General features: G+C 41.2%; 1 protein-coding gene across 5 annotated transcripts in view; it reads left to right on the top strand.

Annotated features, from left to right (window-relative positions):
- Positions 1-13,729, top strand: part of LOC143289046 (peripheral plasma membrane protein CASK-like) — a 661,124-nt gene extending 647,395 nt beyond the window's left edge. For all 5 annotated transcript variants that reach the window (XM_076597850.1, XM_076597848.1, XM_076597849.1 and 2 more), the window contains one exon: positions 9,220-13,729. In XM_076597850.1, coding sequence (XP_076453965.1) covers positions 9,220-9,396 — 177 coding nt within the window. In that variant the 3' untranslated portion in view covers positions 9,397-13,729. The remainder of the gene's footprint in view (positions 1-9,219) is intronic.
- Positions 13,730-15,000: the final 1,271 nt, after the last annotated feature.

The following is a 15,000-nucleotide window of genomic DNA, read 5'->3' on the forward strand; positions in this document are numbered from 1 at the left end:
TTCACAGCTCCATTGGCTGTAAATGGACCTTTAACTTTTAATCTTTTATTGTATGTGCTACAAATACCATGAGTTATGACAAACACTTTCTGAGCATTACCATAATTTTCTTAATAAAGCAGTAGGAGCTGTTAATCCCAGTGAGTTAATTTGAGAAATGTCAGGGATATCACTGAGTTCAGAATTGACAGGGGTTTACAATAGTGATGAGCAATATGAAGGGGGAGGAGAAGGCAGTGATCCAACACATGTGGTCACATTGTCAGGACTGCTTCCCCATGGTGACCACCCACACTGGGTGATGGACTGTGGGCAGTTCAGCCCCATCACCAGTCTGGGCATGCAGTTAACTCCCCGCACTACCTGTCTCCATTATCTTGCAGCCTTCCACAGTGAACTTTACATTGGCCACTTTGTTTGTTATGTGTGTGTGTTGTTTTTTCAGTATCTGAACGATCAATGCACAGCAGTGTAATCATGCAGTTGGTCTTTTATTAGAGGGAGAGGGTGGTGGGAATGGACTGTTGCTTGACAAGTCGAATGTATGGGTGGTTTTATATTGGGGGTTGAGGAAGGGGGTTTCCAACGTGTGTATACCATTCCACAACACATTTTATGTTCAATCCATTTTTTCCCTCCATTCTTCATTCAGGGATTGTTTCACTATGGTATTTTTGTGTTGAAGTGCAGCATGGACCCAAAACACAGTTTTCAGTGTGAATGAAGCCAAGCATTGTGCTTTTGTCAGTCAACTCACAGCCTGTCTTTATGGTGACAATTGTGTGAACTGATTCAGTTTGATTTTGTCATGGCATGGCCACTTTTGGCTGGGTAATTTTCACCAACCCAACACTGTGCATTTTGAGGTAGTCACTTGGTTCATGTTGATTTTGGTTCATGTTGATTTTGCTTCCTGGGTTCTGTAAATTGTCACTGATACCTTTTAATTTTGATGAGTTGGTATTCAAGATTAATTCTGTAAAGTTTTGTGTTTTTACACCTGGAGGTGATCATTTTCACAGAGTTGCAAGTTTTTGCACTGATATTTCTTACACTTATATACCTCATTAACTGATTTTATTTCATCTTAGTGTTATATATATATATATATATATATATATATATATATATATATATATATAGATATATATATCTATATATATATATATATATATATATTTGTTTATTTGATTTATTTTTTTATTTGTTTATTTATTTTTTATTTAAGACCCTGCTATTAAGGTTGTCACAGAAATGAAAATATACAATATGGATGGAGGAAGGTATTAATATTATTACCATTAAGGGTTATCTTTTTTATTTTTATTAGTGAATCATGAAATAAACTGTCCTCTTTTTAAAGTCATGGTAAAGTTTATTCAGTTAGCAAAGTTGTGAAAGAATGCAGATCTGTTATCAAAACTGATGAGGGGAAAATAGCAAAGTTGTGAAAGAATGCAGATCTGTTATCAAAACTGATGAGGGGAAACTTTTCGGTTTAAAATTTCCATGTTTAAAGTTACTCCATCAAAATGATAACTTATGGTCCAAAGATTTAATGGTGCCATCAGTCTTGTAGATTTACATATGGTCAAAGGTTTACAGATTTCATTTAACGATTTGTAAAGTTGTAAAGAAAAAAAAGAAAGCTCTACTCTTCTTCTCTGATGCTTTGATTTTATTGATCCTGCAATTATGACGTTTTCTTCATTTGATCATCCAGTTATGACATTTTCTTTTCCTTTGATTGATTCACTTGTGTAAACAAAGTGAGTCTATGTTTTAACCCGGTGTTCGGTTGTGTGTGTCTGTGTGTCCGTGGTAAACTTTAACATTGCCATTTTCTCTGCAAGTACTTTGTCAGTTCACACCAAATTTGGCATAAAAATAGGAAAAATTAAGTTCTTTCCAGTCATCTTGTTTAAAACAATGTTGCACCTCTGGGACGGGCACAAAACATTTTAAAAGAAGCCAGATTATATGTAAACTGAATTTACTGTGGGTTTTTTTGTTTTGTTTTTTTATTCTCGAAACTTGGCACTTTAATCTGATATTCTGACACAACAACAAGAGCAGTCATTTTTATCATTTTTTGTTCAAACAGGAACTTCTTTTGCTAAGCATGGAAGTTTATTTATTTTGCATGTCTTTGGTGCAGATAGTAAGAAAGGGAAATTAATCTTTAATTAATGCTAGGGTGGTTAATTTGCTTTAAACTGATCTTTCTCATCTTAAACATTACATTTTGAAATTATACTAAATTCATAAAAAGCTTGTGTGTTTTACTCTCAATGTACAGGGCTTTCACTATGTTCATTCGCCCAAGAGGTCTTTTTCGGAAAATACTAAAATCAGTACTATGAGTGGACTTTATAGATCTATTGGCTGAGCCCTGAAGGTCATGGGCAAAAATCAGTTGCGTACACATATTTATACATATTCAAAGCACGTGCTCGCAAGCTCGAAGGGCGACATTTTGTTTCAAGTAGTTGACCTGCCCGTTCAATCCAATATTCAATCGACAATACACGATAACATATGATGGAAAGTTGGAGAAGGAGACCGTTAAATATTTATTCAGAGAAAGAATTGTGAACACCTCATCACTTACTGGATTATGCCCCAAACTGCCATAAAAATATCAACAAAATCAGTCGGAATTCACTTTTCGCTTCATACGACATTTAGAAGTACTCGTACTTGGATCTACATGTTATTAGTTTAACAAAATACTCAATTTTCATATCAACTTGAAAACTATCAAATTAGATGGTAAAATGGGGCGTCATTTACCCCGAGACTGATGTCAGTCATGCTTGTAGCAGACGATGCTTGTTACACACTGTTCGACAACACATGCAAGGCGGTAGAGAAGGGAAAGAAGAAGAACAACAACAACGGCAGAGACAGCAACCACTGATGAAGTCAGTCAGCCATCCACCCTCAAAACTGACCAGTCTGACAACTCCCCACTGGCTCAGTTTCTGCATCAGCGGCAGACTACCCTGGTCCTGCACTATGAAAACGACACCAGGCGAGACAACACAGTGTTACACGCCTTTGAAACACAGCCATCCTGAACAACAGATCCTGTCAACTTGATATCATCTTTATAATCAAGATCAGAACATGTGTGGGTTGAATCAATATTCATATCAATACAATTTAATATAGATCTGAATACTATGACATGTCTTGTGAATTTGAACTTCGATATCGAATTTCTTCAAACTCGCTCACACACACACACACACACACACACACACACACATGAGAGAGAGAGAGAGAGAGAGAGAGAGAGAGAACAAGAAAAAAATCTTTATACATGAAGGTACATAGATATTTATTAAATGAAAGAGTTGTTTGTTGTGCTCACATGTGTGTATCTGTGTGTGTCTATGTGTGTGTACAGGTCAGGTCATTAGATCTGCTACTGGTAACCTATAATCCAGTACAACCTGTTCAGGGTCGGGTTGCCGGCGACTAAACTGGCACTCCCACTGCTCCCTTCCGGGACTGGTGAGGCGGGTGGCTAGACACCCTTATGGAGATCCATAAAAGGGCGTCGGCTCAGGAGAGCCACCGACAGCCATCTAGCTCCACTGTGCTGTGTGCATGTCACACACAGTTGGCTCCCGGGGTGTGTCTACCCATGCATGCAAAGTCTGGATCCGGCAGAATCCGCGGAAGAAACCTATCGGTTCAACGGAGAGGAAGGCAGCTACAGCAACGCACTGTGGAGTGCAGAGAGCAAGATGAGACACCGAAAGGATATCTTGGTCATCCACTGCATCCGTGCTCATCCTCCAGTCATCTTGACTTAGTCTTGCCACTGGAAATTGGTGGACCCGGACGAGAGAGTGAGGTCGACGTTGCGCAACTCCTCTTCACTTTAAACAAACTCATCGCGCAAGTCATCAGTCATCCAAAATGACCTTTCATCCTTCATCATTTCATCACCCCCAAGTCCTGTGGCGACAGGTGAGCGACGAAACGACAGGTGTGGGTACACTGGCAGTCGCAGCCGCAGACCTGCACGCAGGCGGCTCAGGCCATAGGGTCGTTCTTCGTCGACAGGAGCAGCGATGGAGCTCGGCTGCTGTCTGAGCGTCTGAGCAGCCCTCTTTAGGAATGCACTGCTCACCTCCCTGGCATGAGGAAGGGGCTAGAAAAGGTGCCCTAAAAATTGCCTGCTCCATATCACCCTGGCCAGCATACCGCGGCTGGCGGGGACCCTACATCAGCGGTCGAAACAAAAAGAAAGAAAAGAAAAAAACAAGGATCGTTCCTCTCACCATTGGTGCTTGGAACATAAGGACTCTCCTGGACAGAGATAACGTGGACAGACCCCAAAGGAGAATGGCACTTGTTGCATCCGAACTCGCCAGATACAACATTGACATCCAACCCGGATGAAGTGAAGGCGAAGTTCTACGAGGACCTTCACTCTGTCATTGCTGCTATCCCTAAAGCAGACAAGCTCATCATTCTTGGGGACTTCAATGCTAGAGTTGGCTCTGACTACATCTCCTGGGATGGAGTGATTGGAAAGCACGGTGTGGGCCACTGCAACCCAAATGGATTGCTTTTGCTTCAGACCTGTGCAGAGCACAAACTGCTGATAACGAACACAGTTTTTTGCCTCCCTACCCGTAACAGGACGTCATGGATGCACCCACGCTCAAAGCATTGGCATCTCATCGATTACGTCATCGTCAGGAAAAGGGATAGGCAAGATGTACGTGTAACAAAGACCATGTGCGGCGCCGAGTGTTGGACAGACCATCGCCTTGTAGTCTCGAAGCTGAATATTCAAATCCAGCCCAAGAGACGCCCCCAAGGCCAGAAGGCTCCAAAACGGCTCAACATCGCTAAGCTGAATAACATCACCATCAAACAGTCCTTTGTGGAACTGCTGGAAGATCGTCTGGAATTCGCCTCTCTGGACAACCAGAATGTGGAGTCTGACTGGAGGACCCTGCGTGAGCTGATCTATAGTACAGCTTCAGAGACCCTGGGACCCATGACCAGAAAGCACAAAGACTGGTTTGATGAAAACTGTGATGAAATCAAGCAGCTTCTGGATGAGAAACGCCGTCTGCATCAAGCCTACCTGAGCAACCCAAAGTCCACATCAAAAAAGGATGCGTACGATGCCATCCGCAGGACTGTTCAGCAAAAGTTACGCCAGATGCAGGATAAGTGGCTGAGTGACAAAGCTGATGAGATCCAGGGATATGCTGACAGGCACAATATGAAGAGGTTCTATGATGCCTTAAAAGAAGTCTACGGCCCCACATCCTCAGGATCATCCCCCCTCCTCAGTGCAGATGGGAATACCTTGATCACCGAGAAGGAGAAAATTCTCGAACGCTGGGCTGAGCACTTCAACAGTGTCTTAAATCGCCCTTCCTCCATAAATGATGAAGCCATAGACCGTCTCCCACAAGTCCCCATCAACGAAGCACTGGACGATCCGCCAACACTTCTTGAGACCCAGAAAGCAATCCGTCTGCTATCCAGTGGCAAAGCACCTGGCTCAGACTCCATACCAGCAGAGGTCTACAAGGATGGAGGCACTGTGCTGACTGAGAAGCTCCATCAGCTGTACTCACTCATGTGGAAAGAAGAGACGATCCCCCAGGATTTCAAAGATGCATCTATCATTCACTTGTACAAGCGAAAGGGGAACCGGCAAGCCTGTGATAACCATCGGGGCATTTCCTTGCTCTCCATCGCAGGCAAGATACTTGCCAGGATCCTTCTAAACCGCCTCACAGCACACCTTGACCAAGGTCATTTGCCTGAGAGCCAATGTGGATTCCGGAAAGAGCGCGGAACCACCGACATGGTGTTTGCTGCAAGGCAGCTGCAAGAGAAATGTCAGGAGCAAAATGTTGATCTGTTCTCCACCTATGTCGACCTCACTAAGGCCTTCAACACCGTGAGTAGAGAGGGACTATGGAAGATCATGGCCAAGTACGGATGCCCTCGGAAATTTATTTCCTTGGTCAGCCAATTCCATGAAGGCATGCAGGCTCGAGTCCAGGACAATGGCGAAACATCTGCTCCTTTTGCTGTCACAAATGGTGTCAAGCAAGGCTGCGTCCTGGCTCCAACGCTGTTCAGCCTCATGTTCTCTGCAATGCTTACTGATGCCTTCAGAGATGGCGATGTTGGAATCGGCCTAAAGTACCGAACAGATGGTAAGTTGTTTAACCTCAGAAGGCTTCAAGCAAAAACGAAGGTCATGACAGACATCATCAGAGACTTTTTGTTTGCTGATGATTGTGCCCTCAACGCTGGATCTGAAGCTGACATGCAACTCAGCGTCGACAAGTTTGCCACTGCCAGCAGGAACTTTGGCCTTACCATCAGCACGAGGAAAACTGAAGTTCTCTATCAGCCAGCCCCAGGGAAACCCTACGTTGAGCCCAACATCACAGTCAACGGTCAGAGACTCAGTGCGGTGGAGCGGTTCACATACCTTGGCAGCACACTATCACGAAATACGACCATCGACGATGAAGTGAACGTCAGGATTGCAAGAGCAAGCGCAACTTTTGGCAGACTCAGTGCAAATGTCTGGAACAGAAGAGGCATTAGTCTTGAGACCAAGCTAAAGGTCTACAGAGCAGTAGTTCTCCCCACACTACTGTACGCCTGCGAAACTTGGACAGTGTACCAACGACATGCCAAGAAGCTGAACCACTTCCACACAACATGCCTCAGGAAGCTACTGAACATCAAGTGGCAAGACAGGACCCCAGACACAGAGGTGCTCGCAAAAGCCACCCTTCCCAGCATCTTCACCATCCTGATGCAGTCCCAGCTTCGCTGGGCTGGACACGTGGCGCGCATGCCAGACCATCGGCTGCCCAAAAGGCTCTTCTATGGCGAGCTGCAACAAGGGAAGAGATCACACGGAGGTCAGAAGAAGCGCTTCAGAGATACTCTGAAAGTCTCTCTTAAAGCGTTTGATATCAACCCTGACTCCTGGGAGGAATCTGCAGTGGACCGTGACAAATGGCGCGCTGCAGTGCACAAAGGCGCCAAGTTGTGCGAGGCCAACAGGACTGCTGCAGCTGTTCAGAAGAGGCAGGCCAGAAAGTCACGGGCAAACAAGCCCCCTGACAATGATATGCCTGTCTTTGTCTGCCCCAACTGTCAGCGAACATTTCGTGCGCAGATTGGACTATTCAGTCATCTGCGCATTCACAGATAGATTCATATGCATCCTCCCCCCCACCCCACCACCACCCTCCCCCCATCCCCCAGCTGGATGACAACGATGGTCATCATCGATCTCGATGGACACACCACCATGTGTGTGTGTGTGCGCGCGCGCGTACGTGTGTGTGTGTGTGTGTGAGGTTCTGTAACAATAATATAGTATGACTGATAGCAGTTTACATAACTGCTTTCAGACTGCTGGGAAACAGACCCTGGCCTGACTGATCCATTCCGGGGTGGGGGGGGTTGAACCATGCATCTTGTGGTGTATGGAATGTAACTGAACTTTATTTCGTATATGAAGTTGAATCCTTTTTCACTTAAACAAAAAGTAAATTTGAGTTTAAACAATCATTTGAAACACATAGGCATGCACATTGTTAATATCTATATTTGTTTTTTCACACTGTATTACATTTTTTCTCAACAATTATAAGCTTATAATTATGTAATTAACAGTTTTTGTTTTCCATACATAATTAAAAGCTCACTGTTCAGTTACATCTTATGCATTTGTATAAATACATGTATAAAATGTAACTGACCTATATTATTTGAATTTTGATTTTCATGTGTGAGCACATAATGCAGCTGCATACTCAAATAGTTGTATGTATGACTTTGAAGTTTACACCAGAAAAGAGTGACTGTTTTAAAAAATGGTCTAGATTATGAAGTAATTATATATATGTGTGTGTGTGTGTGTGTTGGGTCTTACTAAATCAGGGTTATCACAAAAATCTGTAATATGATGAAAATGTGTTGTGAATGTCATTTTTTCTCATACTAATTGTAATCATAAAGCTGACAGCCACATTATTAATACCCATATTGAGTTTTTTCACATTGTATTAATTGTTTTCTCTATGATTAAGCTTATAATGCATTACGTAATAGTTTAACAAAAAGTTCAGTTACATCTTATACATTTATACATGTATAAAATGTAACTTAACTTTATTACCTATCTTGTGTGTGTCTGCATGTTGGTCACACCTAGGTGCATTTCCTCTTTCATTTAAGCAAAAGCAAGTCTGAGTTAGAAATGATTTTTTTCCTTTGTGACTTTAATTTTGAAAAAAAAGTGACACAATAAAATAAAATAAAATAAACAATGTGAAATCCAACACAACTTTGTGTGGTCTATATTTCTGTGTTGGGAGGTGCACATGACTTTTGTTTTGCAACTGATTTTTTTGTTTTGATTCAGTTGTTGTAGTAAGTGCATGTCACAAGTGAGTCTTGAAGGCCTTGCCTCTCTTGTTTCATTGATCATCCAGTTATGACCTTTTCTTTTCCTTTTATTTGATTGATCATCCAGTTATGCCAATCATCCAGTTATGACGTTTTCTTCATTGATCATCCAATTATGACGTTTCCTTTTCCTTTTATTTCATTGATCATCCAGTTATGATGTTTTCTTCATTGATCATCCAATTATGACATCCAGTTATGACGTTTTCTTCATTGATCATCCAATTATGACATGCAGTTATGACGTTTTCTGCATTGATCATCCAATTATGACGTTTTCTTTTCCTTTTTCTTATGGCTTGGTGCCTTAAAATAAATTCTATCATTGTCTTTGTCAGCTGCATTGTACTGGCTATAGATTTCATCAATTAGCTTATGGCAGACAAGAGAATATGGACATTTTATGTCCTTTATTGATCAAATTGTACAAGACAGTAAATGTACATGATAGTAAATGTCATGCAGTAAAGGCATATAAGATCATTATGTCATGATTACATCTAAGTATAAACAATTAAAGACATGCTCTTCAGAAGAAGAAAAATACAGTTTGGAATGTAAACAGCTGAAGATAATGCTAAAGTTTTTCCAGTCTGATTAAAAGTAAATCCATGCTGAAAAATGGAACATGTTTACTTCAAAGAAAGCTTGAGTGCTTCATCCTGTGTAAAGGAATGTCTTCTGTTCCCATAGCAGGGTGACTGACACTGGATTTGACTTTCCCCTCCACAGGACAGCAGCTTGGAACGCTTGGCGCGGGAGAGTGAGCTCCTGGAGAAAGCCTATGGCCACTTCTTTGACCAGAAAATTGTCAACAATGACATTGACGAGACCATACGTACACTGGAGAAAGCCATCGAAGATGTGTGCACGCTTCCACAGTGGGTCCCCGTCAGCTGGGTGTACTGACCCCAGCCAGGGGATGTTTGTGCCCACAAGTGGGGACCATCACGTCTTGCCTTTTGGACTGATTTCCCTTTGTGACTATGCCATTTTGCCTGATTAAAAAAATTTTTTTTTTCTTGTAACAAACCCAACTTGCAAAGGATCTGGGATGTCTGAAATTGGTTCAGTGTGCATGTGTCTTTCATTGCCCCAAGTTATGAGTCATCATGTTCACATCTGCTGATTCTCTGTTCTTGGACTTCACACTCATCAGGTTCATTTCTGTAATCATCCACAACTTTGAAACAAAGCCTGTTTAAACAAATGGTTGGATAGGGGTAGCTATGTGGGAAAGATAGAGCTTTCTGGTGTCGTGATGTTATCCCATGTTTCAAGAGAAAGCTTTAATCAGTTTTTCTTCCTTCATGACCTCACAAGCTTCCAGACATGGCAGACTTTGAGCAGTTGATGGGTGAGGTTGGATGATGGAGGTCTTGGATAAAGACTCTGGTCTTCCTCCCAAGTGGGCTTCAGACGGAACAGTGAAGACTGATCAGTCAGTCCCCAGCAAGGTGTTTCCAGCAGGCAGCAAATGAGAGCCTTAACAATGTGTTTTTTGTCATCCTGGTGCAAGTACACATGTACTGAAGTCCTCCAGTCTGAGAGAGCGCTGTCCTCTTCCTGTTGCAGGAGACTGAAGACTGCAGGTGTTAGGTTGGTGAAGACTTAGCTGTGAAATGTGTCTGTTGGTATCGTCTGTTTGCAAAAACACCCATCTTGTTCAGCTGATGTACTGCCTCGATGTGTCATGAGGTGCATGTGTACTCAGACTGTACCCATTATCTTACAACGATTGTTGACCAAGATCTTCCCCCACTCTCCCTCCTCTTTATTTACAGTTGTCCTTACACATGTGAAGATGTAAGGTTTTTTTCTTTCAGTGGCTCTTTGATATAGAAGCCATGAGAGGGTCTTGGATGGTGCCAGAGTGGCTGACATTGGACCAATCAGAAAACATTGTTGACTTACACATACTATCAGGTGTTCTGATGACTGGTGCCCAGTGGTATTGGTAGTATGTTGGACAGCTTGGAAACAGCTACCAATTCTGCTAGGGGTCTTTTCTTGTGTTTGGTAGAGTACGTCAGGTAACATTATGTTCTTTTGGATATTTCATCAGCTGTCATCTGAATGACTGTTGTTATTGAGGAGAAGATGAAACGAAAGCATCCACCAAGGTGTAGCCTTGTTTTAGCTACAGAAAGAATGCAGACAGAGCCATTTATAATTATGTCAGTGTGAAAGCATGCAGTATGGTCTGTACCTTTGCCTAAAATGAAATATCCTCCCCCACCCCACCCCCACCCCCACCCCACTCCCCAAATCAAATGGAACAGCTGAATTTAAAAGTCCTAATGATCAATCTGGATCTTCTCTTGATGGTTGCCAACAGAAGAGAGGAGTATGTTGTCCGTCTCTTCAGTCCTTATGTCCCCAACAGTGACTCCAAAGTTGAGGGACTGACGATGATGAATGACTTCCATGATACCAGACCATTTTTTTGAGGCAGGGTTTCAATAACTGAGCAGAATGATGATTATGATTGCCCATCTTTAGCCTGCAGCTGTACTTGAAAATGACATAAAATGTTCATCCGCCCTTTATAATGTATAATTTGACCATATTGGTGATTTAAAAAGAATCATTTGGGGAAGACTATAACCAGTAACAGGTGCTGCAGGTCAGTTCTTTATTATTATGGTAACAGATGTAACTATCATGGTAACTTCTGTGATTAATGTGCCGACTGGTTTAGTTATTATGGTTAGTAATTTAAATATCATGGTTACTTTTATTAATGAGTTTGCTTTTTATTATTTTGTCCCCTTGTATTATCCCTAAGGTCCATTTAGGTAGTACCAGTTTTCAAGCTGCTCAAAACATCAAGTGTGGTGCAGCTGTTGTGGGATTTGTTTCATTGTTCTGTGTGGTGGTAATGTACTGCATGGGGTGAAGGACTGGGCTGAGTGTTTCCTTCATGACTGTTGTTTGAGGAGACACCAGCAGAAAAATGATACATTTATTTGTTTCATCTGTTGATCTGCTCTGCTAGGGGCTTTAGTATAGAGTTATGTACATCATCTGCCTTCAGGGAATATTGTGTTTTTCATTTTATTGTGCAGATTTGATATGATATGAATTGTTGGATTTGATTTACATACAAGTTGGTTAGCTTGCTGTGATCAGTAACAGCTTTTGAAACCTGTTGCTTCCCATTTGTTTCTGAGTAATGATAAGTTGTCATCTTTTCATGGTCCCACACACGCCTTCACTTCTATTCTTCTCAAGAGCATTTCAGGCTGTCATGATGAAATCAGTGAGACAAATGTATGTTACCAGTTTTAACATGTCCTTGATTCTGACATTTGCATGCAGAATCCAAAATACACTGCACATTGGAACATGGTCATGGCAAGTGATCACTCTTTTGAACCTTCCTCAAAACCCAGCATTGCATTCAACCAAAGTCTTCTGACTACAGCTGCTGGCCTGCTCCTGTTGTATTTGCTGGAGTTGTGTGTCTTATGTGGGCTGGTTACATGTTCCCAGTTTTGCCGGAACAGACAGGTGATATGTGTGTGTTTATCCTGGCATGCAAATTCCAAGGCCTGCGTTATGAGCCACATTATGTGAATACTCAGATCAGTGGATGGAGGAGACATCATATTCATCATTCTCATCCATATTCAGAGATGAAATAGTGTGTCTGATTTCCAAATATTTGAGTTTGTGGCTAGAGAGTTATTTTGATACAAGAATCTGTTTTCTCTGTATCCCAGTGCTGTTACTGTTACCTGTTTTAAAGCAGAAAATTTTCTCCACATCAGTGGGTTTTTTTTAAGATAATCTAGACACTTTCTGATGAAAAGGCATAAAAAATATATATTGCTATTTAATGCCGACGATTCTATTATTGTTTTTATTTTTAGCCAAGTTTTCTTCTTTTTATATACATATATAAGAGTAAATAGTTTGAAGGAAACGTGACAGAAACAAAGAGATTCATGGAGAATATTTCATAGCAGTGATGAAAGCAGTTTCAAAGAAATGTGATGGCAAAGTGTAAGTAGTTGAGCAGATGTTGTAGATTAATTCTTTCTTATAGTGAGTGTACTTGTTTTCATATGGACAAAATCAGTTTGTTCCATGAGGAAGGAAGAAAATAAGGTATGTAATGCTTCTTTGATCAAAGTAAGCCAAACAAATTTACCAAAAATTGAAGTTAGAATGAAGAACAGGAGGAAGCTAATGTGTCTGATTAGTCTGCTCAGTGCCAGAGAATTTTGTTTTTTCTCCCCTTGCAAGGGAATTCTGAAAATTCAAGTTTTTATTTTTTTGTGTGTGTGTTTATTAAATTCTAGTACAGCAACTTTTATAGGAGATACAGAAGCAAAATAAATGTTTTTTGAACGGAAATGAATATGGATTCTGAATCTGGAGCTTTTTCCGCATTTATTTTGTTTGTAGATAACCGTTGACAGATTTCAGAGTGATGATGATAATTTTATGCATCAAAAAAGTCTGTTTCTGCCTCAACAGAATGACATCCAAAAATACAACAAAACACAGCTGGAAATAGTTTAATTATTGCCAGATTATATCTGCAGAAGAAAATAAATCAGATCATACATTTATGATATAATCACAATGCTTGTAGACATGTAAGTGAATAAGTAGCAATGCCAAATAAGGTTCTGTCAAGATAAATAGTCAGTCTTGTTTTGAGAAACTGAGCAGTCAAGCCTTTTTTTTTTTCTTTTCTTTTTTTTCTTTTTTTTTTACATCAAAGAGCATCACCCTTCAGAGGGGGCAGCTCCATGATGATACTCCCTTCCAGTTGCAGTTGAGCAGATAAAGTGTCTGCTGTGCATCCAGTTTGCCTGTTCTACAAAGAAGTCGGTCCACTGTTCAGTGACAAAAAACATGAACGAATAAAAATACGTCATTCCCATCTGTTGTCTGTGAACCCTGGGTTTCATAAAAATTATGGATTGGCTGTTGTCCATTTCCTGCAAGTTGAACACTGAAGGACAGTTTGCTGATGGTCATGCCATGCCCCTTTCCTCTCTCTCTGTTTGGTCTTCAACCTGTATTCTAAACCACTCCTCTCTCTCTCTGTTTGGTCTTCAGCCTGTATTCTACACCACTCCTCTCTCTCTCTCTGTTAGGTCTTCAGCCTGTATTCTACACCACTCCTCTCTCTCTCTCTCTCTCTCTCTCTCTCTCTCTGTGTCTCTCTCTCTGTTAGGTCTTCAGCCTGTATTCTACACCACTCCTCTCTCTCTCTCTCTCTCTCTCTCTGTTTGGTCTTCAACCTGTATTCTACACCACTCCTCTCTCTCTCTCTCTCTCTCTCTGTTTGGTCTTCAACCTGTATTCTACACCACTCCTCTCTCTCTCTCTCTCTCTCTCTCTCTCTCTCTCTCTCTCTCTCTCTCTCTGGTCTTCAACCTGTATTCTACACCACTCCTCTCTCTCTCTCTCTCTCTCTCTCTCTCTCTCTCTCTCTCTCTGTTTGGTCTTCAACCTGTATTCTACACCACTCCTCTCTCTCTCTCTCTCTCTCTCTCTCTCTCTCTGGTCTTCAACCTGTATTCTACACCACTCCTCTCTCTCTCTCTCTCTCTCTCTCTCTGGTCTTCAACCTGTATTCTACACCACTCCTCTCTCTCTCTCTCTCTCTCTCTGGTCTTCAACCTGTATTCTACACCACTCCTCTCTCTCTCTCTCTCTCTCTGTTTGGTCTTCAACCTGTATTCTACACCACTCCTCTCTCTCTCTCTCCCTCTCTCTCTCTGCACTGTAAAATGGAAAGCACTGAGAAATATAGATGGTTTTATAGTTTTAAAAGTATATTTCAAACAGAAAAATATATCACAGTCGTGACAAACAAGTGGCACCGAACAAGTCTCGCCAGATTTAGAACGAGAACGATTGGTTTGAATGCTTATGAAAAGTGGTTTCAGACTGAGCCCTCGTTACTCTCCCCTTGTCCGATGTGCGGTCATTCAAGGGAGGATGAATTACATTTTTTGTTTAGTTGTAAAGCTTATGACGATAATCGAGAAAAATGTGTTGTATTTAAAACAAATTCAGCAAAGAATGAAGATATTTTTGGAGTGCTTAATCTAAATCAGGAAACTTCACTACAGTCACTTGCAAAATATATTGCAGAAGCGAATAACATGCGACGAAAAAAAACTCAACAATAATAAAATAGTATCAGGTGTTGCTCATTGTGAAAAGTGAAATCTGTGTTGTCATTCTCATATGGAAAATATTTATGTTATACATTTATATATGTTTTTGTTTTTATTTCTCACTACATGCCATTACTTTGAATGGATGGTCGAACTGCACTTTGTTGCACAGATTGATTGATTTCGTTTTGGCTTTGGTTTTCATCAATATTATTACTATTGATGCATGTTGTTATTTGTATTATGAACCCCCATGTCATTAGGGCTGTAAAGCTGTTGACATTAAAGTGTTCAGTGTTCAGTGTTCTCTCTCTGGTCTTCAACCTGTATTCTACACCACTTCTCTCTCTTTCTCTCTCTCTCTCAC

The sequence above is a fragment of the Babylonia areolata genome, chromosome 13 (assembly GCF_041734735.1).
Source record: "Babylonia areolata isolate BAREFJ2019XMU chromosome 13, ASM4173473v1, whole genome shotgun sequence".
NCBI classification, from domain to species: Eukaryota; Metazoa; Mollusca; class Gastropoda; order Neogastropoda; family Buccinidae; genus Babylonia; species Babylonia areolata.